General features: G+C 40.0%; 2 protein-coding genes across 3 annotated transcripts; both read left to right on the top strand.

Moving 5' to 3' along the window:
* The first annotated feature begins 1,173 nt into the window (after positions 1 to 1,173).
* On the top strand, positions 1,174 to 4,377 carry LOC307134053 (galectin-3-binding protein B-like). Its single transcript, XM_079829497.1, has 5 exons — positions 1,174 to 1,275; positions 1,587 to 1,793; positions 1,885 to 2,016; positions 2,096 to 2,357; positions 2,481 to 4,377. Exons 1-5 carry the CDS (start codon positions 1,218 to 1,220, stop codon positions 3,526 to 3,528), a joined length of 1,707 nt encoding a protein of 568 aa, XP_079685623.1. The 5' UTR covers positions 1,174 to 1,217; the 3' UTR covers positions 3,529 to 4,377.
* An 11,201-nt stretch (positions 4,378 to 15,578) lies between these two features.
* On the top strand, positions 15,579 to 19,976 carry LOC307125908 (galectin-3-binding protein A-like). Of its 2 annotated transcripts, XM_079816138.1 has the most exons (6): positions 15,579 to 16,110; positions 17,088 to 17,158; positions 17,466 to 17,672; positions 17,765 to 17,896; positions 17,974 to 18,235; positions 18,359 to 19,976. In XM_079816138.1, the coding sequence occupies exons 2-6, from the start codon at positions 17,101 to 17,103 to the stop codon at positions 19,404 to 19,406; spliced, it is 1,707 nt and encodes a 568-aa protein (XP_079672264.1). In that variant the 5' UTR covers positions 15,579 to 16,110; positions 17,088 to 17,100; the 3' UTR covers positions 19,407 to 19,976. The 2 variants fall into 2 exon arrangements, with proteins under 2 accessions (XP_079672264.1, XP_079672265.1); XM_079816139.1 differs by lacking the exon at positions 15,579 to 16,110 and having other exon boundaries at positions 17,044 to 17,158; positions 18,359 to 19,975.
* The last annotated feature ends 502 nt before the right edge of the window (positions 19,977 to 20,478 follow it).

Raw genomic sequence — 20,478 nt, 5'->3', positions numbered from 1 at the left:
TAAAAATATATGCCTGTTTGATATTACGCTGTATAGGCTTGTTTCCATGGCAAAGAGAAATCTTTTCATTTCTACTGGAGCTGCCAGTTTGCTAAGTTTTAAATTATTATTAAACAGCAAGCAGTAGCCCTTCCAACGCACTCAGTGTCTGAATCTACTCACTTGTTTTCATTCACTCCTTCAAGTAGACTATATTAGTGAAGTAGTATAGGGAATAGTGGATGAGGGTATAGAGGGTGATTTCGAACACACCTTTGTAGTCTTTATGCTGGGCTGGGTTACACCAGGATTGGGAACCACTGACTTAAGTGGTATTCAGAAAAGTTATTAAAATAGCATAGTTATTTATTATAGTCACTGAAATATCTTTCAGAGTGCTGGCCTTGGAGTCCTGGGGCAAACTCCTTTCGGCAAGGGGAAGGCCGTCCAAGAAGAGCAGACAGGCCAGTGGGGAAAATCAAGATGCAAGGTCGGGGCCAAGAGGCAGGTCGGTATCGAGAGATCAATCTGAAACTAGCAACCAGAACCAAAGGGCTTGACAGAGGACGAAGAGCTGTGAGGCATACAGACAGCAAAAGTCACTTACACTGATCAGACACAACATTAAAACCACCTGTCTAATATCACAACCGCTTGTGCTGCCAAAACATCTCTAATACAAAGAGCTGGCCTTCTTGTCCATGATCAGAGGTGCTGATGGCTGGGGAATTGCCTTCTTAGCTGTGAAAGTGAGAACAGACGCTAACAGGTGAACTTAAGACTTACTTTCTGTATTGTGTGAATTTAGTTTGACTGGTCTCACTCACACTGCATGTCTAGAACATGCTGACCAGGGGCCTCAGACTGGGGGTACAACCAGTATTGATTACCAGGGCCCCAAGGGAAGAGAGGGCCCTTGAAAAGTCTGGAATATATTTTAGCATGGAACATGGGGGCCCATCAGGACTGCCTATGCATAGGGCCCGGGATCTTGTGCTACATCCCTGATGCTGACAGACAGTTCTTTAAATGCATATGTTGCAGTAATGAAACTTGAAACTCAAATGTAGCCTTTTCATGAAATGAAACTTATGGTAGCCCTCAAATGTGATTACACGGTGTTTTATCCAAGTTTCACAATATTTGACCTCATTTGGTCCTTATAAAGGAAAGGCAAGATGTTTTGTAACTCATTGACTTGTGAATTGTGTTCCTGTCTCTGCTGTTTGAAAAGAATCATGTATCTTCTATGGCCTCTACTGTTTCTTCATGTTTCAGCACGTCATACCCTGTTTGGTAAGTAAAGAAAACTTTTCTTTTTACATTTAAAATACATTGATTGCAATATTTGTATTTAGAGGATTTTCATTAGTTTTATTAAAAAAGTTACAAACATTGCATATATTTGTGAACATTGCAAAATGTCAAATGTAATCTACAGCCTTTTGAACAGTAAGTGGTATACTAAATTTTTTATAACCAAATATGTTTTCCTGTTGCAACAACAAATGCAGTTAACTGAGGTTAAACAACACATTTTTTTACATCTCATAATTTTTTTTTTAGTAAAAATCTCTTAACCTTTAATCTTTTGCTGCTGGATGAAGATTCCAGACCAAAGCAGACAACACGGGAGGGCAGAGTGAAGCTTGTCGGAGATCTTCCTTCATCTGGTCGTGTGGAGATCTATCATGATGGACAGTGGGGTACAGTTTGTGATGACGGATGGGACCTGGCCGAAGCACAAGTGGTGTGTCGTCAGATGGGTTTTCCTGGAGCGGAATCAGTTACGGCTGGAGGACAATATGGTGAAGGTATTAGATCCTCTGTGCGATTTGATTATTACAAACTGTGATAACAATAATTGTCGAATTTTTTTAACCCAAATTCTATTGATTGTTCAAGGCTCTGGTCCAATCTGGATGGATGACATGAACTGTAAAGGCTCTGAGAGCTCATTGTCTGATTGCAGCTTCAAAGGCTGGGGTGTGACTGACTGCTCACATAAAGAAGATGCAGGAGTGATCTGTGAGGCTGGTAAGAAATTCAGCTACCAGATTTATTTGTATTTCTATTAATATAATTTTTATATTTTTTTATTACATTTTCTTTGCAGGTACAAACATAACCAGCAATCGTCGGTTCTCTGTGGACAACAGTCTGGGTTTGTCTGCTGATCTTGGTCTTCTGTTTGACAGTGGAGATGGTTGTGATTTCAGCATTAATGTGCGAGACCTCAGTGAAGAGGCAGAGATGTCGTTTTGTGTGCACAGTATGATCCTGATGATTTATCCAGAAATAAACATGACAAATAAGTCCAGAAACCTCACCGTGGATGTCAGCCAGATGTGCCATCCTCATGTCCCTACTTTTCTCAGGTGACTTTCTGAAGACCACTTCTTTTTGTAGCACAATCCAATTATCTCAATTCATTGAGAATGTTGCTTTGAATAGTGCATATCATAATTAGATGCTTACGGTATCTGAACTGTTTTTCTCAGGTATCTGTACACACGTCAGATTGATGTTTCCATCACATCAGCTCAATGTCTCCATCAGCTGGCGTTTATCTTTGGAGTGAAGAATCTTATGGTGGATGTTGGCAGGGTCTTCACTTCACTCATTCCTGAAGACAACACCTTCCGGACGCAGGTATCAATGTACAAGTATGGCGTCCGCACAGGTGACCTTGTTCTGCAGGAGAATGTCCTTCAGTATCTTTCCTGGAACTGTGAGTTCCTCATAAGCTCTCCGCTGTGGAGCACCATCTCCTTTCACATGATGGACGCTCTGCTGCAGCGCTCAGACCTGGTTGTGAAGGATGAAGCTTTACTTCTTGAAGCTCTAGAGAGATGGATCCAAGACAAAGGTGATGAAATTAGTTCAGAACAACAGGCCAGCCTCCTGAATCACATCCGCTTCCTCTTGATCCCAGTGGATAAACTGTATGAAATGCAGTTTTCCTCAAGTGTTTTCCACCAGAATCATGAGAAACTGTACCTAACTGGTCTGCTCAGAGGTTTTCAGTTCAATGTTCTGCCTTTCTCTAAGATTAGGAATAAAATGGACAATATGAGTTATGATTATCTACCCAGAATCTACACTGCTGATGAATGGAGCCTCAATGACACAGCCCGTGCTGAAACTATCTATATCCAACGATATAACAGCAGGTATGGCCAACATTTCGGAATCCAAGTTCCTACCTTCTCCACTCCTGCACACCCTAGTGCTCTTTACAAAACGCAAAAGGTCCAGTGGCAAGCCCAGGTTTTTCGTAATGCTCAGGAATGCTCTAACAATGGTATTTCATGTAACTATTTTCCTGTTGCAAGGTTATTCGCAAGTGGCAATCAGAACAGTTACGCTAGCACCATTCGCTTCAACAACAGGTTGATTCTTACCTGTAAGAACCAAAACAATGTCTTTCATGTCCAAGACTTCAAAAATTACATGGCTGTGATTCCAACCAACAGCAGTATGGGCCTGTCTATCCCCTGTCCTGATGACTACAGCTTTAGATTTGTAGTGCGTCCAGAGTATATCTGACTGCACAGAGATACATTTGGCTAAAGGTTTCCTACAGGCATTTCAGTTCAATCAAATCTATTAAATCAAATCTAGTTTAATTGAATCTATAAAATTAATTTTATTCATTGAGTGATTTCTGTAAAATTTTTGTCGATTTTTAAACTTTTCATTTATTTTAGCAATACAAATTCTTAATTTTGAAAGTGCACTTACATTATCTTTGTCAGTTTGATTCTTGTTTAACTGAGCAGTCCCAGCAGGCACCGGGTGTCAATGTAACATCAAGACGTTGGACTTCAATGTGAAATTCTGGTTGGAAACAAAAATCTGGTTGATGTCAAAGCAGTTTGACGTCAAGCTCCAACGTTGGGCAGATGTCAAATTTTGGTTGGAATAAAATACCAGAGATCTTTCATTACCAAGTTCAGACAAATGTCAAGATCTACAGTCAGCCAGACCCAAAGTATTCATTTTAAGATTGATTTTAATTAATTTTATTGGATAAATATAGCGTTATCATAATAAACATTCAATGTAACACTTTTAAAGAAGATGCTTACTTGTTTAAAGAAGTGGATTTACCAATAATATGGGAATTAATTCACAAAATGTATAATAAACTGAAAAATTATAATAATAATTTTTGTTTCATAAAATACAGTATGTTCATAAAATTTAAAACTGTCCAGAACTCATACCCATCTTTTGGACCCAGCTTGCTCATTTAAATTTCAGGAATGGGGTTTTACTGATGTATTTTTATGTTGTACGATCTAAAAACAAAATATGGAAAAACAAATCTTGAGTTTGTGTTATTTCAGGCATTTAACCATATCCCATTCAAATAAAACTTGTTGACTTTGGGACAAAGGAACCAGAAGTGCAAACATTTCAAAGGTTTAGGACTCTATACAAAAGGGAAAAGATCACCATTCACTAATTACACAAACATTTATCCATATTTGCTTGGAAAAGCCTAAAAAAATTAAAAAGCAATAACATTACAACATTGTGACACTTGAAAGCATTTAATACACGTTTATCTCTTAAAGGGATAGTTCACCCAAAAATGAATATTAGCCCATGATTTACTCCCCCTTAAGTCATCCTAGGTGTATATGACATTCTTCTTTCAGACTAATAAAATCAGAGTTATATTTAAAAAGTCCTGGCTAATCCAAGCATTATTATGGCAGTGACTGTTGCTTGGTTTTTGAAGTCCATAAAAAATGCATCTGTTCGTCAAATAACTGCTCCACACGGCTCTGGGGGTTTAATAAAGGCCTTCTGAAGCGAATCGATGCATTTGTGTAAGAAAAATATACAATCTTTAAAACTTTATAAAGTAAAGTTCCAGCCACTCGCCTTCCCTGGAAAAGTGTTGAAAGTGCCTTCTCGCAATTCAAGATGCGTACGCGACGTCTGACGAGCATACCTGGTAACGTAAGCCTTTGATCGGCAGAGGACCTTTCAACACTTTTTCCATAAATTGAATACGGAAGGCAATCGACCGAAACTTTACTTTATAACGTGCTAAATATGGTTATTTTTCTTACACAAACACATCGATTCACTTCAGAAGGCCTTTATTAACTTCCAAGAGCTGTGTGGAGCATGTTATTTGACGGACAGATGCATTTTTTGATGGACTTCAAAAACAGAGCAAAATTCACATTTACATTTAGTCATTTACATTTAGTCATTTATCAGACGCTTTTCACTGCCATTATAATGCTTGGATTAGCCAGGACTTTTTAAATATAACTCCGATTTTATTTGTCTGAAAGAAGAATGGCATATACACCTAGGATGACTTGAGGGTGAGTCATTTTAATTTTTGGGTGAACTATCCCTTTAAGCCAATGTTTGAGTGTGCCCTCCACTCTGACGGAGCAAACCACCACTAATACCCTAAAATTCTTTAAACAGATTATCTTAAATTATTTCCATAATATGTTCACCTATGGAAATTTATGATTGATTAATTAGAGAATGAGTATTTTGCATAAAGAAAAACTAAAAAAGCAAGGTTAAATGAAGCCTCTCTGTTAATCGCACTGGTCCTTGCTCCGGGTAGTCAAGTTTATTAGCCAATTTATAAAATAAATGGGGCACAATTTTCACCCACTGTGGTCCGATTAAAAACCATTATGTGACTATTTGTGGGTCCAGTGTGATCACCCATGTGGGCCCCATTATTAGCACCCATATGTGACCCAAGGGAGCCCATATAATGAACATCTAAATGGGCCCAACTTAGGGCCCACAATGGACCCATCATTTGCCCATATGGGCTAACATACATGGGGCTCATGTGGAGCTAATGGAGTAATTTATATGGGCCCCATTTGAGTTGCACATGCAGGGCCCAATTGACAGCCCATCAAAAACCCACACGAGGCCCAAATGGTAACCAAAACCCAACGCCTGCTGAACGTCATAATGTTCACATCCATATACCATTAAAATTTAACATCATAACACATTGATATGCTTAACCGCCTTTGCTAGAGCTACAGTCAGCAGGCTTTCTAAAAAAATTCGCTTGGCAGCAAAGAGCTGGGGGTGTCCTTCTTGTCCATGATCAGAGGCGCTGATGGCTGGGGAACTGCCTCCTTGGCTGTGACAGGGACAACAGGCGACTAACAGGTGAACAAATTAAATTATAACTACAAACAAACAAGATGTTTTTATTTAGTTTTCCTGTGTAATTTTTATATTTATTAAAGGGCCGTTTGCATTGATGATCTTGATCGTCGTGCACTTTGTACACAGCCATAACATTACAGAAGATTGGACCCACATGAGTGATAAAATGAACTTACAAGCAGTGCATCTCCTCCTACTCCCTGAACAAAGGCCTTTAATGGAGTATTTGTGGTGGGTAAGGCGACTCCCAACACAGGCTACCACAGATTTCGTCCTGGATCCATAGCCAGCTACCATGTCAGTCCCGGAGTATAAACACTGTTCAGTCCATCCCAGAGCCAGGAGTGGACGACTGCCTCATAGACCTTTGGGTTACGGATCTAGTTCCCTCCTGAGTCTCCACCTTTGAACCGACTCTTTTCCCATTGGTCCCGTCCGGCTGTCTGGATGCTCTGGTCCATTAACCCTCTGCAGTATGAGCTGTTTTGGGGCCCTTTAGAAGTTTTGACATGCTCTGACATTTATGCTTTTTTCAGTTGCTTATAAACATATTAATGGCCAGATATTAAAAGTGTCATTACACTGTATTCAGCACAAACTGGGCTACCATAATATGAGAGCAACATGTATGCACATGCTTGTATTTTTGAGAGAATAACATAAAAAATAAAAAAAACATTTAATACACTGAATTAAGGCCTCAAAACACACAATAGATATGTGTCCACAATACTTTTGACTAATGGGTGTTGTTGCCTAGAGTTTTTGCTTCAAACTGATGCGAGTATCATGGTGCCTACTCATTCACATAAGACAATATAGATTTACATTTTGTAAGACACTTTTTCTTTACAAAGGCCATATGCAAAGGGGTGATGAATAATGCTGTGAATCTCACCTGATGAATGCATAATGACCTGCATTATGAATGAGCCTCAGGTATGTGACTGAGAGAGCTAAGCAACATGATAAAATAAATATATTTTGCTGTAGTATATTTAGAATGTAGTTAACAAAGGCACACTACAAAGGCCTATTATATTTTTAATTTAATTATATTTAATTATATTTAGTTTAATTTAAACTATTTTTAATGTTTTTAAAAGAAATCTCATGCTAAAAACAGTAATATTGTGACACTGAACACAATTCAGTATTCAGTAAATACAAATAACTGAATAATTGGTAATGATGAATGTTATAAGTAAAATATTTGTGATTTAAAACAATATAATGCAATGCAATTATGATTTCACAGAGTATAGGGTGAATTCAGGTTGATTGGGACACTTTTTTTCCCAGTCATTTCAATGGCAAACATTTTCTGAATCATGTGATTTTTGTAAACTATCTGATATACAGAATACTCAAATATCATTTCGAGTTTTGGTTAATTTATGAGACACGCGTGCAATGCATGATCGCTAGGGTTGGGTATCGTTTGGGTTTTTTTCGATTCCGGTGCCAAACCGATACTTTTAAAACGGTTCCGGTGCCTAAACGGTGCCTGAACCGATACTTTTTTTTTAAAAAAAGGCCACAAAACGAGGTGGATGACATTAAATGGCTTTTTATTTATTTATTTTTTATTTAAATTGAACCATTTATTATAAGTTTAATGTATACTTAAATGTATGAATATAAATAAATACAAAACACAATTTACTTATTTACAAATTATAATTGACTTATTTACAAATTCACAGTAAAACCTAAGCCACCTAACCCAACTACAACAAGCCTAATATAACTCTTAATTACAATAATAACAGCAGTAGTCTGTATTCTTGGTATGCTACTAACCAGCTTCGAGCTTCAGCTCTTTTTTGAAATATGATCATATTCTCTGGCTAAATATTTTAGAACGCATCGTCTTAATGTTTCCATGGCGACGCGTCATGTTTCTCACATGACACACAGCAGCCGCAATAGCGCTGACAGCTCAGCTGTATCGGGTTTATTTCGTTTTTTCTTTTTATTCAAAATATTCACAAACTTCTTAACTGTGTCACGAACTATCTGATGTTCAAATGTGTGAGTGAATGTGTGTTAGTTGATCTATAAAGCGCAATGGGCGGCGCCATGTTAGTTTGCGCCTCAGAATCGGATCTGTCGGATTTACAACACTTGAGAGCATTCTCGTCTCACGAAATACATGAAAGTAAGTGACCAGTGAGTGAACTGGAAGAAGAACAGAGTAAACGCTATAGTTACTATATAATGTGCATGTATCTGATGTGAATAAAACATGTAACGTTAGTCAAATTATAATCGTCTGAAAGGATTGTCATAGCCGCTTTCATAGACATCAGGGTGTGTTTTTTGCTAGTAGCCTACTTATGAGCATTTAAATGTTTGAAACCTGAAATAAACATGATGTCGTTGAAAACACTGAATAGTTGTCATGAGTTGTGATGTGACCAGTGCTGAGCGTCTGTCTCTGGCTCAGCCAAAGCGCGAAAGCACGTTTGAATTTTGGCACCGAAATGAGGAACCGAAATCTGCGTTCTGATTCGGTCCGGTACATACCGGTTATATAAGTACCGGTGCCATATTGGAACCGGATTTCGGTACCCAACCCTAATGATCGCACCAGCACTAAGGCTAATGTCTGCTATATTTGCTTCTTATTAAATTAGAAGCAAATACACTCACCTAAAGGATTATTAGGAACACCATACTAATACTGTGTTTGACCCCCTTTCGCCTTCAGAACTGCCTGATAGGATAGCATCTTGCAGTTGATGGAGATTTGTGGGATGCACATCCAGGGCATGAAGCTCCCATTCCACCACATCCCAAAGATGCTCTATTGGGTTGAGATCTGGTGACTGTTGGGGCCATTTTAGTACAGTGAACTCATTGTCATGTTCAAGAAACCAATTTGAAATGATTCGAGATTTGTGACATGGTGCATTATCCTGCTGGAAGTAGCCATCAGAGGATGGGTACATGGTGGTCATAAAGGGATGGACATGGTCAGAAACAATGCTTGGGTAGGCCGTGGCATTCAAACGATGCCCAATTGGCACTAAGGGGCCTAAAGTGTGCCAAGAAAACATCCCCCACACCATTACACCACCACCACCAGCCTGCACAGTGGTAACAAGGCATGATGTTTCCATGTTCTCATTCTGTTTACGCCAAATTCTGACTCTACCATCTGAATGTCTCAACAGAAATCGAGACTCATCAGACCAGGCAACATTTTTCCAGTCTTCAACTGTCCAATTTTGGTGAACTTGTGCAAATTGTAGCCTCTTTTCCTATTTGTAGTGGAGATGAGTGGTGCCCGGTGGGGTCTTCTGCTGTTGTAGCCCATCCGCCTCAAGGTTGTGCGTGTTGTGGCTTCACAAATGCTTTGCTGCATACCTCGGTTGTAACGAGGGGTTATTTCAGTCAAAGTTGCTTTTCTATCAGCTTGAATCAGTCGGCCCATTTTCCTCTGACCTCTATCATTAACAAGGCATTTTCGCCCACAGGACTGCCGCATACTGGATGTTTTTCCCTTTTCACACCATTCTTTGTAAACCCTAGAAATGGTTGTGCGTGAAAATCCCAGTAACTGAGCAGATTGTGAAATACTCAGACCGGCCCGTCTGGCACCAACAACCATGCCACGCTCAAAATTGCTTAAATCACCTTTCTTTCCCATTCTGACATTCAGTTTGGAGTTCAGGAGATTGTCTTGACCAGGACCACACCCCTAAATGCATTGAAGCAACTGCCATGTGATTGGTTGATTAGATAATTGCATTAATGAGAAATGTAAGGTGTTCCTAATAATCCTTTAGGTGAGTGTATATTAAAAACATTGATTAAAATTAAGATACAATTCAAAAACGAAAATTACTTTAAAGAAAGGCTTTCTACAAAACAAAACTTAATTAAGTGGTCAAAATCATTTCTGACCCACTCCATATCTTTTGGTATATTGCATATCTAATGATGTGTCCTTTATTACTCGTGCTGTTCACTTTTCACAATCAACATATATTAAATTTAAAAAATAACATTAGGATACGACCACGTTCTGAGCCTCCAGCCTGTGAGGAAACGGACATTAACAAACACAACGTTCAAAGTTTTCATCCAGTGAGACAGTAACGACTACAGCACATCCCGAGTCTCTGGGACAGAGAGACAAAAGCGAATTGACAAAGTCAGAGAGGCAGAAGACACACAGATAAATTTGCAACAAGGTTAAGCTTCGGAGAGCAAGCCTTCACTTCAAGGTTCCTACATATGTGTGTTCCAGATTTTAGGACCCTTTGGTGCTCCAGGAGATCAGCCTCCCATCTCTGTGTTCAAGGCTGTTGAAACATATTCTGGCTCTTTCCAGACTGCATTGTCACCCAGCGCAACCAGTGGAAGAAGTCACCGCCATCGGACTGCTTACTCAACCAAGTGGAACGTAAATATCACTTAACCAAACCTCTTTCCAGAGAAGGCTATAAGGCTATAATATTTAAACATCAATATGAAACAAAATACGTTTTTATGGCTACTGAACACAAAACACTTTACTGGTACTATATTTATAGCATCTGAGCAGAAATTTTCAAATACAAGCTTTATTGATTGTGACACTAGGCTATTTTACAATAAACACTTCATAATCTGTCCACAACAGGCCAAAGAAATCTTGTCTAAACAGTCTTGCCTCTATGACATTTTATGTTGCAGCAGGATTTATATTTAAACAATCTTTTTGTGTTTAATATTCACAGACACTAAAAGAATAAACTTACCTCACAATCAGCGGCTGAATCCGTTGCTCTTAGAAATAAACAGCTTTTCATGAGGTAAATTATTCCAGGATTATTCCGCAACACGTCTCAAAATGATGCAGGACTGTGTTTAATGTGTTTGATGTTTGATGTTTGATGTTTGATGTTTGATGACGACATCGAGGTCTACGCTGATAGCGTAACGTGTTTCATCAGGAAGTGCGTAGATGACGTTGTTCCGACCAAAACAATTCGGCTGTACCCAAACCAGAAGCCGTGGATAAATGGGGATGTTCGCGCGGCACTCAATGCGCGGACCTTCACTTTTAACTCTGGTAATGCGGAGGAGCATAAACAAGCAAGTTATGCCCTCCGGAAAACAATCAAAGCAGCAAAACGCCAGTACAGGGACAAGATTGAAGGACAGTTCAACACCACCGACTCCAGAAGCATGTGGAGGGGAATTAACACCATCACAGACTATAAAGGGAACACAAACTCCACCGTGAACACCGCTGCCTCTCTCCCGGACGAGCTCAACACCTTTTATGCTCGCTTTGAGGGAAATAACACCGCCCTCGCGGAGAGAGAGCTCGCGGCTGAAGATACAGAGGTTAGTGCACTCTCCGTATCTGAAGCGGATGTAACCCGATCCTTCCGGCGGGTGAACGTCCGTAAAGCTGCGGGTCCAGACGGGATTCCCGGCCGCGTCATCAGAGCGTGCGCGCGCCAACTGGCTGGAGTTTTCACGGACATTTTTAACCTGTCCCTCTCCCTGTCTGTGGTCCCCACATGCTTCAAAACGTCCACCATTGTTCCTGTACCTAAGCAGTCAAAAACACTCTGCTTAAACGACTGGCGTCCTGTTGCTCTGACCCCCATCATCAGCAAATGCTTTGAGAGACTAGTCAGAAACCACATCTGCTCTGTTCTCCCCCCCTCACTGGACCCACTGCAGTTTGCATACCGCAAAAACCGCTCCACTGATGATGCCATTTCATCAACAATTCACACTGCTCTCTCCCACCTGGAAAAGAGGAACACATATGTGAGAATGCTGTTTGTAGACTACAGCTCAGCATTCAACACCATTGTGCCCTCCATACTTGACATTAAACTCCGGGCTCTCGGCTTAAACAGCTTGTTATGCAGCTGGATCCTGGACTTCCTGTCAAACAGACGCCAGGTGGTCAGAATGGGCAGTAACATCTCCTCACCACTGACTCTCAACACTGGAGCCCCTCAGGGCTGTGTTCTCAGCCCACTCCTGTACTCTTTGTACACACATGACTGTGTGGCAACCCACAGCTCCAACACCATCATCAAGTTTGCTGACGATACGACGGTGGTAGGTCTCATCACTGACAATGATGAAACGGCCTACAGAGAGGAGGTGCACACTCTGACACGGTGGTGTCAGGAGCACAACCTCTCCCTCAACGTCAGCAAGACCAAGGAGCTGGTGGTCGACTTCAGGAGGAATGAGAGAGAACACCGCCCCATCACCATCGATGGAGCACCGGTGGAGAGAGTCAGCAGCTTCAAGTTCCTCGGTGTCCACATCACAGAGGAACTCTCATGGTCCGTCCACACCGAGGCCGTTGTGAAGAAGGCTCATCAGCGCCTTTTCTTCCTGCGACGGCTGAGGAGGTTTGGAATGAGCCGCCACATCCTCACACGGTTCTACACCTGCACCATAGAGAGCCTGCTGACTGGCTGCATCACCACCTGGTACGGCAACAGTACCGCCCGCAGCCGCAAAGCCCTGCAAAGGGTAGTGCGCACGGCCAGCTGCATCATCGGAGGTGAGCTTCCCTCCCTCCAGGACATTTATGTCAGGCGGTGTGTGAAGAGAGCTCAGAGGATCATCAGAGACTCTAGCCACCCGAACCATGGGCTGCTCTCACTGATGCCATCAGGCAGACGGTACCGCAGCATCAGATCACGCACCAGCCGACTCCAGAACAGCTTCTTCCCACAAACAATCAGACTCCTTAACTCTTGACCCATCAGGATCATAACACACACTGGACAGAATATCACTCAGCACAACCCACTGTAGATAAACACACATTATATACACATTTATTTATCATACAGCATCTATTGCACTTTGGATTTCAATTTTTCAATCTGTGAATAATATTTTATACTGTACATTGTATATTATTATTACTATTATAGCGTAATGTATATTGTTTAGTGTATGTTTAGTGTATATTGTTTAAAGTATATGTATATTGTAAGTATGTGTATATTGTTTAAAGCTGTGAGAACTACACTCACATTGTGTAAATTATTTATTGTTTATTGTAGAGTTTACTGTGCTGTGAGTAATTGTGGGCGCATCAGTGTAATCTGATGCTGCTTTAAATGTTGTACATGTCATGTCATGACTACCATGTTGCTCGGAACTGCACCTAAGAATTTCACCTACTGTTGCACTTGTGCATATGTAGAGTGACAAATAAAGTGATTTGATTTGATTTGATTTGACTGTTGGTATGTTTATTTGAGTTGATGTGGGCATTGATTCTGCTCTCATGGCGGATAATGAGACACTCGCTAACGACAGACATGTCTCTCTTTTTAAACAGATTACATAAACACAGAATATTTGATTTTGTTTTGATGTTCATTTCAACGTTTCTTTAGACATATGTCTCATGTTTTTGTGATAAGTATTCACTAAGTTACAATTCTTTTTCTGAAGAGAATCAGATTAGACGTCATTGAGAGAGAAGCTGCAGATCGCGCATCTGGTGTATGTTTTCTTTATTTTGCAAAAAGCAAAACATTTGTTTTTATTGTGACTGTACGCAAATAAATGTAAAAACTTAACAGATTATGATGCTGTAAAACACTTGCCTGAATGATAAAAATCTAGTTATTTAAGTCTCTTTGGCACTGATAAGAAAAAAAGCAAGTTGATTGCGATGGCCAACTCGAGGGGGTTAACTCCATGCGGCTCTTCAGCTCCAGCTCAGGCTTCCCCTCCACCAGCTCGGCCGGTCCCTGGCCTTCAGGCCCAAGTCTCCCCCTCTGCCTGTAAGCCCCGCCCTGGCTCACCGTTCCTTCATCTCCACCGCGGCCCATCTGCCCTGGGACTCCTCCGGACTCTGTCCGGATCAACCTCGGTCGGCCATCGCTCAGCTTCTGCCACGGATTTCCAGGTCTCTGGCTATGCCTCGCCCCACCACCCCTTTGGCTCCATTGGGCTCCTCCCTTCATCCATGTTCCCCATGGGCTGCCGGTTCCCTGTCTCTGTCCTGCAAGCCAGCAGCTATGCCTTGGGCTTCCGGGCTGTGAATGTTGTCCTCGTCCATAGGCCTCTTTGCTCTGCCAGTTCACTTTCTGGCTCTCGGGGGAATTCTCGGCTGTTAGTTCTATGGCTGTATACATCCCCCCACATGAGGATAATGACCTGCTGCTCACAAAATTACACAGCACAAACAATAAACATGAAACCTGGGGGGGGGGGGGGGGGGGACTGGGGACTTTAATAAAGAGTCACTGAAGGGAGTACTGCCAAAGTACTATCAACACATAAAGTGCAACACAAGAGAATCTTGCATCCTTGACCACTGTTAGGCTGTGTGTCCACCAAAGCATTTTTTTCCCCAGAGGCTAGCATATTTATTCAATTGGAGCAACACGTTTTTAAAATGGCAGCAGCATGACAACATGTTATGTTATGTTGCATTGTGTCGACATTTTGATATTCAGAAACAAACTATTTGTGAAATTAGATACTAGTAACAGTTCAGCTGATTTTCTATATTATAGCACATACAGCGTCTCTACTGAAAAAACACTGCAGCGTCAAAGCACTCTCAAGTGCCAGCACAAAGTTTTTTTCCGAAGGGAACTTGCGTTTTCAACTGGTTAAAAATGCATTGGTGGATATGCGGTCTTACACTTGTAGTGAACAGCAAATTCCAGGGCCCATTTTATGGCTGGGCCCCTCTCTGTCCAACAGTTTGCTACATATTGATTGGATCTTGGTGAAATGAAAGAAACAAACTGTCCAACACAATCAGATAAAGATGTTCGGACAACAGCCAGACACCTCTTAGAGGGCAAGAAGAAGACCTCTGGTACCAAGCGCAGGGAGGACAGGACTTCTCATTGGTCCATATGCAGTTTCTGCCCTTTCCCCATCTAGAGACTAATTCTTAAGGTTGGCCTTTGACTGCCATAAAAATTCCTCAGGACCTCAGCAGTAGTGGGTGAGACAAAGAAAGACTACATTGGTCCATCCAGATATATATAACTATGTTTGGAAACCTTAAAACTGATGTAAACTACACGCATCCATTTCATACTTATTCAGAGAAATAAGTATCCTCAGTGACAGCTATATGTAATGCAACATCTTACACAAATGCTGTTTGTGTAAGATGTTGTTAATGTACAAATGAATGAATCCATGACAGTTCAATCTTTTTCCCATCATGTTTGGTCTGTATTTGTTTAGAAAACTGCCAAAGTAATTCTGGTGGTGGTTTGCAAAGTGAGAAATGCATTGGAAAACTTTAAAGACACTTTAAAGACATCTAACTGTGTGTTTTATGCAAATGAGTGAAAGAAGGGTATGTTCCCTCTGATGCCAACAGCCAATCACATCACTTGTATGGAGAATCGCCAAACTGCAATCTCTTCCTCATTGGAAAGGGATAAATGTACCCTAACTGAAACCGATCAACCACGTTCTGAGTCACAGGTCTGCGAAGGTGAGACATAACAGATACACCATAACATTCTCTGGTCCAGAAACACAACAAATGATCTGATGATCTGAGTCTACAGCTTGTGAGGCATCAACAGATACGACCACGTTCTGAGCCTCCAGCCTGTGAGGAAACGGACATTAACAAACACTACGTTCAAAGTTTTCATCCAGTGAGACAGTAACGACTACAGCACATCCCGAGTCTCTGGAACAGAGAGACAAAAGCGGATTGACAAAATCAGAGAGACAGAAGACACACAGATAAATTTGCAACAAGGTCAAGCTTCGGAGAGCAAGCCTTCACTTCAAGGTTCCTACATCTGTGTGTTCCAGATTTTAGGACCCTTTGGTGCTCCAGGAGATCAGCCTCCCATCTCCGTGTTCAAGGCTGTTGAAACATATTCTGGCTCTTTCCAGACTGCATTGTCACCCAGCGCAACCAGTGGAAGAAGTCACTGCCATCGGACTGCTTACTCAACCAAGTGGAACGTAAATATCACTTAACCAAACCTCTTTCCAGAGACCTTGGCATTGTTGTATATTTTCAGTATATGATTTTCTAATTTACATTAGAGATAATTTAACTGATGCTAGTTAATAAATAAACTTTTGTTTATTTGTTTGATGCATAATAAGGTTCTTCACCTTATTTTCAGAGAAACAACATCTTTCCATAAGATAATGTAAGAAGTCTTCCATAGCCACACTCAACTTAATCACTTGTATTTAAATGCGTCCTATGCACTTTATTAATTTATCATTAATTGTATTAATTTAGTAATTGTGTTAGTTATTCTTGTTCATCTTTTGTTAATACAATTTATTGTATTGCACTTGTGCTGATGATACAGAAAAGACTCTACAAGTTAGAAATCTAACCAATCTTTCAGATAAATCAGCTGACCAACTCCCTCCAGTTTACATTCATTGTAAATGATTGAACAGCCTCCTGTTGGGCATAAAATACCTTAACTGGTGCCCCAAACTAAGAGAGTGGGAAGGTGGTCATCTGATATACTCAAAACCACACCTTAAGTGACAGGTGATCCAAAAATCCCAACGTCAGCGGAGACGGGATTACAGATCACTACATTACTTACCGTCGAAAATGGACGAAAGTAAAACCACTACACAGGGACAACAGATGGCTATGTGAATGAATTGAACTTCGTTATGACTTACTTTCTGTATTGTGTGATTTAGTTTGACTGGTCTCACTTGCACTGCATGTCTAGAACATGCTGACAGTTGAAATTCACATATTGCAGTAATGAAACTTGAAACTTAAGTCTAGCCTTTTCATGAAAGGAAACTTATGGTAGCCCTCAAATATGATTACAATGCATGATCCAAGTTTCACAATATTTGACCTCATTTGGTCGTATTTTAAAGGAAAGGCAAGATGTTTTGAAACTCATTCAGTTGGAAATTGTCTTTTCTGTCTCTGCTGTTTGCAATATTTCCAGCAAGAGAAGAATCATGTATCTTCTATGGCCTCTACTGTTTCTTTATGTTTCAGCACGTCATACCCTGTTTGGTTAGTAAACTAACCTTTTCTTTTTACATTTAAAATACATTGTTTGCAGTATTTGTATTTATTGTCATTAGTTTTATAAAAATAAAAAAAATACAATGTTACAAACTTGACAATATATATATATATATATATATATATATATATATATATATATATATATATATATATATATATATATATATATATATATATATATATATATATATATATATATATATATATATATATATATATATATATTTGTGAACATTGCAATGTATGCAATCAATGTTTAATTTAACCTTTAATCTTTTGCTGCTGGATGAAGATTCCAGACCAAAGCAGACAACACGGGAGGGCAGAGTGAAGCTTGTCGGAGATCTTCCTTCATCTGGTCGTGTGGAGATCTATCATGATGGACAGTGGGGTACAGTTTGTGATGACGGATGGGACCTGGCCGAAGCACAAGTGGTGTGTCGTCAGATGGGTTTTCCTGGAGCGAAATCAGTTACGGCTGGAGGACAATATGGTGAAGGTATAAGATCCTCTGAGTGATTTGATTATTACAAACTGTGATAACAATAATTGTCAAATTTTTTTTAACCCAAATTCTATTGATTGTTCAAGGCTCTGGTCCAATCTGGATGGATGACATGAACTGTAAAGGCTCTGAGAGCTCATTGTCCGATTGCAGCTTCAAAGGCTGGGGTGTGACTGACTGCTCACATAAAGAAGATGCAGGAGTGATCTGTGAGGCTGGTAAGAAATTCAGCTACCAGATTTATTTGTATTTCTAATATAATTTTTTATATTTTTTTATTACATTTTCTTTGCAGGTACAAACATAACCAGCAATCGTCAGTTCTCTGTGGACAACAGTCTGGGTTTGTCTGCGGATCTTGGTCTTCTGTTTGACAGTGGAGATGGTTGTGATTTCAGCATTAATGTGCGAGACCTCAGTGAAGAGGCAGAGATGTCGTTTTGTGTGCACAGTATGATCCTGATGATTTATCCAGAAATAAACATGACAAATAAGTCCAGAAACCTCACCGTGGATGTCAGCCAGATGTGCCATCCTCATGTCTCTGCTTTTCTCAGGTAACTTTCTGAAGACCACTTCTTTTCGTAGCTCAATCCAATTATCTCAATTCCTTGAGAATGTTACTTTGAATAGTGCATATCATAATTAGATGCTTACGGTATCTGAACTGTTTTTCTCAGGTATCTGTACACACGTCAGATTGATGTTTCCATCACATCAGCTCAATGTCTCCATCAGCTGGCGTTTATCTTTGGAGTGAAGAATGTTATGGAGGATGTTGGCAGGATCTTCACTTCACTCATTCCTGAAGACAACACCTTCCGGACACAGGTATCAATGTACGAGTACGGCGTCCGCACAGGTGACCTTGTTCTGCAGGAGAATGTCCTTCAGTATCTTTCCTGGAACTGTGAGTTCCTCATAAGCTCTCCGCTGTGGAGCACCATCTCCTTTCACATGATGGACGCTCTGCTGCAGCGCTCAGACCTGGTTGTGAAGGACGAAGCTTTTCTTCTTGAAGCTCTGGAGAGATGGATCCAAGACAAAGGTGATGAAATTAGTTCAGAACAACAGGCCAGCCTCCTGAATCACATCCGCTTCCTCTTGATCCCAGTGGATAAACTGTATGAAATGCAGTTTTCCTCAAGTGTTCTCTATCAGAATCATGAGAAACTGTACCTAACTGGTCTGCTCAGAGGTTTTCAGTTCAATATTCTGCCTTTCTCTAAGATAAGGAATAAAATGGACAATATGAGTTATGATTATCTACCCAGAATCTACACTGCTGATGAATGGAGTCTCAATGACACCGCCCGTGCTGAAACTATCTATATCCAACGATATAACAGCAGGTATGGCCAAAATTTCGGAATCCAAGTTCCTACCTTCTCCACTCCTGTACACCCTAGTGCTCTTTACAAAACACAAAAGGTCCAGTGGCAAGCACAGGTTTTTCGTAATGCTCAGGAATGCTCTACCAGTGGTATTTCATGTAATTATTTTCCTGTTGCAAGGTTATTCGCAAGTGGCAATCAGAACAGTTACGCTAGCACCATTCGCTTCAACAACAGGTTGATTCTTACCTGTAAGAACCAAAACAATGTCTTTCATGTCCAAGACTTCAAAAATGACATGGCTGTGATTCCAACCAACAGCAGTATGGGCCTGTCTATCCCCTGTCCTGATGACTACAGCTTTAGATTTGTAGTGCGTCCAGAGTATATCTGACTGCACAGAGATACATTTGGCTAAAGGTTTCCTACAGGCATTTCAGTTCAATTAAATCTATTAAATCGAATCTAGTTTAAATTAATCTAATAAATTTGATCGTCTCTTTTTAAAATTCATGTTATTCATAATTGAGTGATTTCTCTAAAATGTTTGTTGATATTTAAACTTTTCATTTATTTTAGCAATAAAAAATTCTTAATTTTGAAAGTGCACTTCAAAAATACAAATATATAACTTACATTATCTTCCGAAAGTTGTGTTTGCTGGTCAGTTTGTGTGCAACATTTTCCTCTACACGAGTCAGCTGCCTAGGTTTTTGGACGCAGCCTTGGTGTTTAAGCTGCCATTAAAACCCAAAGAAGAAGAAGAATAAGTCATTCTTGGTGAAGGATTATATATGTTACCACTGCCTTTCTGAACCCTGAAGTTTCTTGGATTTCCTTGTTTTCCTGAGTTACCTGCCTTGTGCTTGTTTTCGGATGGTTTATATGTATTTTGACCCTTTTTGCCTGCTGTATTGACTATGATTCTAGACGACCCTTAAATAAAGCTGTGCTTGGATCTTCACTCTTCATGTTTCTGTGTAGTACGTAACAGAAGTCTTCAGCCAAAATGATCTTCTTATTCTTTCGCTTTATGGCAGATTGCAACCATGACTTTAAAGGTGCATACTGCCACCTACTGTATAGGAGTATGTAACATGAGAACATATCATTATGACTATATCATTATATATAAAATGATATACACACACACACACATATATATATATATATATATATATATATATATATATATATATATATATATATATATATATATATATATATATATATATATACATGCACATACATGCACATTTACATACTACCTATATCCTATTATATATTCCTATGTTTTTCAAATATTGTACAACTGCTTTCTGTGCATCCTTTACCCCGTCTCCTGTTGTGCCTAACAAACCTTCAATATTCAACTTTCTTCCTACCTGACTTATCTTTTGATTTAGTCTCATCCTCTCATCCCTACGTATATTTCATGCAATGCAATAATACGTGTTCTACATCTT

Source organism: Gobio gobio (assembly GCF_949357685.1).
Source record: "Gobio gobio genome assembly, chromosome: 1".
Lineage (NCBI taxonomy): Eukaryota > Metazoa > Chordata > Actinopteri > Cypriniformes > Gobionidae > Gobio > Gobio gobio.
The sequence above is the reverse complement of the archived record's forward strand: the minus strand, read 5'-3'. Positions and strand labels throughout refer to the sequence as shown.

Coding starts and splice junctions, on each gene's coding strand:
- LOC307134053 (XM_079829497.1), top strand. CDS start 1,218: ATGTATCTTCTATGGCCTCTACTGTTTCTTCATGTTTCAGCACGTCAT. Junction 1,794..1,884: donor TGGAGGACAATATGGTGAAG/GTATTAGATCCT, acceptor TGATTGTTCAAG/GCTCTGGTCCAATCTGGATG. Junction 2,358..2,480: donor CATGTCCCTACTTTTCTCAG/GTGACTTTCTGA, acceptor TGTTTTTCTCAG/GTATCTGTACACACGTCAGA.
- LOC307125908 (XM_079816138.1), top strand. CDS start 17,101: ATGTATCTTCTATGGCCTCTACTGTTTCTTTATGTTTCAGCACGTCAT. Junction 17,897..17,973: donor AGGAGTGATCTGTGAGGCTG/GTAAGAAATTCA, acceptor TTTTCTTTGCAG/GTACAAACATAACCAGCAAT. Junction 18,236..18,358: donor CATGTCTCTGCTTTTCTCAG/GTAACTTTCTGA, acceptor TGTTTTTCTCAG/GTATCTGTACACACGTCAGA.